Source organism: Poecilia reticulata, linkage group LG7 (genome assembly GCF_000633615.1).
Source record: "Poecilia reticulata strain Guanapo linkage group LG7, Guppy_female_1.0+MT, whole genome shotgun sequence".
NCBI classification, from domain to species: domain Eukaryota; kingdom Metazoa; phylum Chordata; class Actinopteri; order Cyprinodontiformes; family Poeciliidae; genus Poecilia; species Poecilia reticulata.
Window position 1 is genome coordinate 8,676,699 of NC_024337.1, and position 6,533 is coordinate 8,683,231.

General features: G+C 40.1%; 1 protein-coding gene across 2 annotated transcripts in view; it reads left to right on the top strand.

The window, feature by feature from the left end:
* The window catches only part of prex1 (phosphatidylinositol-3,4,5-trisphosphate-dependent Rac exchange factor 1), an 85,912-nt gene that overhangs the window by 12,974 nt on the left and 66,405 nt on the right, over positions 1-6,533 (top strand). For both annotated transcript variants that reach the window (XM_008413196.2, XM_017305840.1), the window contains exons 6-7: positions 2,129-2,276; positions 6,256-6,356. In XM_008413196.2, coding sequence (XP_008411418.2) covers positions 2,129-2,276; positions 6,256-6,356 — 249 coding nt within the window. The remainder of the gene's footprint in view (positions 1-2,128; positions 2,277-6,255; positions 6,357-6,533) is intronic.

A 6,533-nucleotide genomic window follows, 5' to 3' on the forward strand; every position in this document is an offset into this window, starting at 1 on the left:
TCCCACCTGCTCTGGTCCTGCCATCTGTCTTGATTATGTTCTGGATGTCGGCTGGTGCCAGAACGTTTGGCTACTTGATAGCATTGATGCTAAAAATCAAAACTGGATCATCAAAGCTAATGAATTCAAAGGGCTCTGTTCCTCTTCCAGTTTAGTTGGGAATAAACTAGCTTCATGCTAACATTAATACCAATGGTGGCATCACTGAAATTAGCATTTTTTTTTTGTTTTACTTTTAAATTTTTAAGCTAAATTTCCATTTAGTTGGCGGTAGCAGTGTTTGATCCCAGTGAAAGAAGTTCATAAAGTCTGGAGACCGCTGCAGCTCATGGTGTTGAGTTTCACTGCGGCGGAAATCGACCTGAGGCTAACAGATGCCAGATCAGTCACACTGCCCAGTTTCTCCACTTGCTGCTCCTCTCTTACACTTTCCACCTCATACTTTACTTTCAGTGTGCCTAACTTTTTACTCCTATCTGGATGGTAACAATATGAGTTTTTAATCATAGTGCTGAGTGTTTTCACCTTTAATTTTATACACGCTGTTACATTTTAGAATAAACCGGAACCTTCTTTGTATCCTCCTGACACATGGAGCTCATCTGAAGGTCTTTAGTGTTGCCAGATGGGAGTGTTGTGTCTTATCAGTGTGTGTGTCAATGTGAGGGACAGCAGCTCAGTGAAAGTRTTTCTGGTTTTATCCTGCGCCCACAGGAAGATGAGGGCACCTTAAGACGAGCTGTGGCAGCTGGAGCAGCAGGAGAGGCCCCGTTGTTCAGTGACACTTATTGTTTAAGTCCACTCCAGCTGCTGCCAAATGTAATATAACCCCGCCTCCATCAGCGGAGGTTGGTAATAGTAACTTATTGGATTGTTTCTTTCAAACTCCTACCTCAACTTTCAGACCCAAAGTAGACTTTAAGTTCACGACTTCTTAGTTCCCACATCATCTATTACAGGTTCTCTGATCACGGGTTTGTAATCTGCTCCAATCTTTACTTTTTCCTGCCAAAACATGATTTCCATTTCTTCCTGATGAGAAATATTTTTATAACTTCTGGTTGAGTTGAAAATTTGACTGTCTGAAAAATTCACAATTAAAAAAGATTTATGTATTTTTCTCCAAACTTTCCCCAAGTTGCAKCCTTTTCTCTGTAGAAATTATTTCCTACTGAAAAACAAATATCAAAATGTCACTTTCATAAGAAAGATTATTGGTCAGCGTTTCAGCTTCTTCCTGCATATAAAACACACATTTATTTATTTTTTGCTTTCAGCTCTTCAATTTAACACAAAATATAACTGAATTAAACTTAAAGAGATCTGAGTTATTGTTGGATTGTTGAATCATTAATTTGTTTTCAGTAGTTTAACAAGCTTTGTGAACATTCATTAATTATAATTATATCAAGTGAAGTGCAGAAGTGTGTGTATGCCATGGAGAAGGTCACTGTGACGCAACTACAGCATTAACATTTTATATCAGTTAGTATTGGTAAACTTTCAGAGCATAAAGTTATAATTTAATGAACTGTATCCAACTGTTCCTGGTTGTAAGCAGCAGTTCTGTAGTCTGGAGTTGAGAAGCTTGATATGTTGCTAGAAGGAGTTAAGCAGATTATGAAGTCCTATTGAAATTGAGTTCAATCGCTTGAATCATAAAGTCCCTGAGTCCAGTTCAGAAGTTCATCACTAGCTAAGCCCTTCAGATGCTGCAGTGTTTCACAGGGACCACAGTGGACTCCACTGCACAGCGCAGGAACAATGGCTAACAAGTGAAAACCTGGAAGCCGGATCAGAATCTTCCCCATGATCTCCTGAGCCTCACTCAGCCTGTGGGGTTTCCACCCTGCTTTGTTTCTGCTGGGCCTGGCAGATTGCTGAGGAAAAGGCCTGATTGTCCCCTAACAGCACCATGACATGTGTTTGCCTTTTCCTTTTAATACATTTAAATCAAGTTTGGATATCTGGATCTCCTGGATGTTGTTCTTGGCTCGTTCATATCTTTCCCCCACATTTACACCGACTCCAGYCCATACAGAGTTATCCTCTCCACCCCCTCGGCCCTGGCTGAGGGTGAAATGTGAAAAACCTGTTGGGTCTGGCTCACCTCTTGCTTGTTTTCCAGGTCTGAAGTTGGGAATGGAGCGGGATGCCTACGTGATGATCGCTGAGAAAGGAGAGAAGCTCTACCACATGATGATGACCAAGAACAGGCACCTGATCAAGGACCGCCGCAAGAAGCTCAGCATTGTGCCCAAGTGCTTCATGGGAAAGTGAGTGTYGGCGTTCCTGTCTGGTTTCTTTGCGTTCCAGGAATGTGACTGGAACACAGCGCTGTTCACATGGGGATCTTTACAAAACATTACGTAAGATCAGCTAGCTTTCAATAGTCTCTCCCCCAGAGTCCTGGCAGAACGCCTGCAGCGCTTTATCCCAACATCTCCTTGTCCGTAATCACCCCCCCACCCCGACTTGGTCCCTGCATCCTCATATTATCTGGCAAGCAGTGATACATAGAGACTTTATTGGAGGAGGATGTTTAGCTGAGCTTTTTCAAGAGGCCATACATATGAGGAGAGGTTTACTCAACTTTCTCTAACTTGGTTTAAACACATGAGAGGTTAGTGAAGCAAAAACTCAAACGGAGCAGGATCACAAACAGGACAGATTGTACTGAAACGAAACAATATTAAAAACTCTGCCTCATGGAGGTTTTTATATTTCCCTCTTTAATTATTTACTTTAAAAGCAGAAAAAGTCACCAAACTGGAGACTAACTACTATTACAACATCCTCCCAAGATGTGAAACTAATGAGCATTTTGATAATGTTTTTATATATTTTCAGGAGAATCTGGWTGGTATCAATTTCCAATATAATTCTTTGTAAAAACATCAGTTACCCTGGACACTTTTCACATTTGGTTAGTTTAAAACCATAGTTTTATATAATTTTCAGACTTCTATATGAACGGTTTATGACCCTATGTGCGCTCTGTTCATGGGGTCATCAACAGAGCGCATGACCCCATGCGCTCTGTGGGGTCAGTTCTATAAAAATAGAACTTTTATTCAAAGTTCTATTTGAACTTTGAATAAAAGTTCAAACGGTGACAGTATCATCATGACTGGAATGTCCTTGAAAACAATCAGATTCATACTAAATATGTGTGATTTAGTCTCACATATGAACGTGGCCCCAAACTGACTGACGTTTTGGGGGAACAGATCAGCATTGTGTCGTTCAGACTGCTGTGGAAAAGTCGGATATGGGTAAAAAAAATCAGCTTTGGATTGACTCATGCATCATGCTCTTTACTCTGTAATGTTTTGTACCAAACCTCTCAGCTCRTCTCGGAACAGTTGCATTAAATTACAGATGAAGCTCATCAGTGTAATTTCTGTCCTTGTCCTTATGAGTCTGATCCACTTTATTTTACCTGGCTCGGTGTTTCTTACCAATCAAGCACCTCCCACGAGTCTCCGGCCGTCATGTCCTGTGGATGAGTGCTCTCTTCATTATCTTTGCATTTGTCTGTGTGATGAAATTACAAATGCAGCTTCACTACTTATTTCATTACGAGAGGCTGACTGCTGGTTGGACAGCCACTGGTTGTCTTTGTAGCATGATCCCATCAACTATCTGCTGTCCAAACTTACAAATGGCTGATTTTAAAATAATTTAGTGACTTAAACTACTCTGGGGTATAYAAAGGGGTAGCTTACCTTTTCATCTAGCCCCTATTTTTTTATGCCATGAGATGTCTACCAGCTAAAAGCAGGTAGACATCTGCTTTTAGCTGATGTCTACGGGACACAAGCTTTGGGTTAGCTTGTGTCCCGTCATCTTTTGGCTGCAGGTTTGTTTTTGCCTCCAGTGAGGAGAAATGTTGTCTGTCCCTCTTCCTTGCCAAATGTGAAGGCTGTGAGTTCTAGTCGATAAATTAGCTCCACAAAGAAAATCTCTGGTCCTGGCCAGATGCACACAGTAAATGGAGCTTGGTCAATTTAGTGTGGAAACGTGGAGAAATAGCTCAGAAAGTTGAAAACATGCATATTGTCGTCCAATTTACAGAAAAAAGGCAATTACTATGAGTTATTATAAGTGTGAAATCTTGCCTGGTTTAGTTATAATTCCAGTGTTAAAGCTGTCTTGATAATTCTCTTCAGTCTTTGCAGATGACTTTTGAAGTTTTYCTTTATGTTTTGAATGCTTTCCCCAAACTTTTATTCCTCTTGTAGTTGACARTTTTTTGCTTTTTTTAGGGTTGATGAGGAACTAACTCTGACTTCTGGAAACATTAAAAAGCAGAAAACCCAAACAAAAACTAGTGTTGTTCCGACACATAACAGAASATTTTAGAAAAACAGTTGAATGTTTCGGGGCTGTTTAATTGCAAAACTATCAGAAAATATATATTTYAGATGAGCACCAATCAGGGTTAAAGACCAGTACTGATTCCAAGTTTTCTCTACAAATATAACTTTAACTTGGCATATTTTGTCAAATGTAAAGAAAAACAACAGCAACCCCATAACAATAAGGGGCAAGTTTTTGGTGGAGCGAGCAGTTTTGAATTTAACATAAATTAAGGGATTACAGGATTATCTCTATTTATGCTTTCTCTATTTGTGCTAATCTTTATATGATTATAAAACTRACAAAAAAACTTTAAGAACATGTTGCTTCATGATACATATGCAGATTAAATGTTTATTTTAGTGTTGCTAAAGACAGGAAAAAACCTTAACTTTTCAGAATAAATTAAGTAAAATTTGTCCAAGTTGGATCTGATAAATGGTGTAAAATGCCACTGAGAAACCTTTCTACAGACAAAAGAAATTTACCACCAATGATATGAATTCTAAAGTCTTTTTGATATTGTTTGACAGCTTTAGATAGATATTTAATGTCTAATATATCCTTTGTTCACCATTTTTCACTTTTTCTTATTTTTAAACTTATTAAAGCCTGGAGAAGTTCTGATCAGGATCACTAACAAGAAGTACCAGGGAAATATGTTTTTTCCTGCAGGTTCAGCAGAATGAATTAACACAAGATGGATCATMAAATGTTATTTTATCCCTGCCTTCATCCCTCCGTCTCCCATCACATCCCTTCACTCGGCTCATCATGCTCATAAAATCTGCTCCCATTACATCTGGGTCCAAAATTAACCTGGCTCTTACATAACACACACACACACGCACACACACACACACACACACCCCCCCACACACACACACACACACACGCACACACACAAACCCCCTGGTGTTACGTTATTCCTCCTGTCAACATCAGTTAAACCCCCTGAATCAGAAATCAGCATGAAAAGAGATTAAGAGATAATATAATCAACTAAAAACCATTACCATTTTAAAAAAGTGAAAAACACATTCATACAAACATTAAAATCAAAACATATCARAAAACACATGTGCAGTCTGAACTGCAGATCCAAACACCCAGACACCTTTTGGCTAATGTTGTTTCTTTGTCAGGATTACTGATGGCAGCCATAAATAAACATTGTCTCTCAGATTCCCTGTGATTGATTATCTGAGGAAGATGAGGAGAGGCGAAGGAGGAACAAACTCATTTTCTCCCTCAAACATTTGTTTAGCCGAAACCGCCTCAGAGACGAGACGAGAGCTTCAATACGGATGGATGGCCAATGTGCATCCAGGCAAAAATGATGGATTTTTCTGAAGGAGCTCATCTGTAGAATACGCTTCACACCTGTACCTGTGGTCTCAGCTAAAACACTGAAATCATTTTGCTCTTCTTGGAAGAGAAAAACGGCCTGGGTATAAATAACCTTCCACTGCAGTGTCAACACAAAGCTTCCCAAGAGGCAGGCGGGCCAGCAGAGGAGTCAGGGGGCAAGAGAGCTGAAAACAGCACAGACCGAACAGAAACACCTCCCTTCAGGGGCCCCATCGTTTAGCCCCCATCGTTTGGCCCCCATTGTTTGGCCCCCATTGTTTGGCCCTTGATTAGCTGAATGCTGCAGGCGGCATCTGATGTGTTTTAAGTCACATGTTGGGATGATGCAGGCGAACCAGGCAGACTCTCTCCTGTTTGTTCCAGTTGACAGACACTGAACTGACATCTCTAGTATTAAAAGATTCAAACCAGTCATTTCTCCACTTCAAGGTTTTGAAGCCTTGCAGTTTTGGTGACTAAACGATAAGCGGAGGATCAGTTTAAAGACGGCTGTCCTCATCGGTTCCTCTTCTCCTCCCTCAGTGAGTTTGTGTCGTGGCTGATTGAAAGCGGAGAGATCAGCAACGCTGATGAGGGAGTGAACCTGGGACAGGCCTTACTGGAAAATGGCATCATTCACCATGGTAACGTTGATCTATTCTTCTCTTTGTTTTTATTTCTCTTTCTTTCTTTATTTATTTCAARTTTTCTTTCTTTTCCTTTTCTTTCTTTCCTACTTGCTACATAAAATCTTTCTTTTTTTCTTGACTATTCTTTGCCACCTGTGGTTCTCTTTTTGTGTGTGTGTGTGTGTGTGTGTG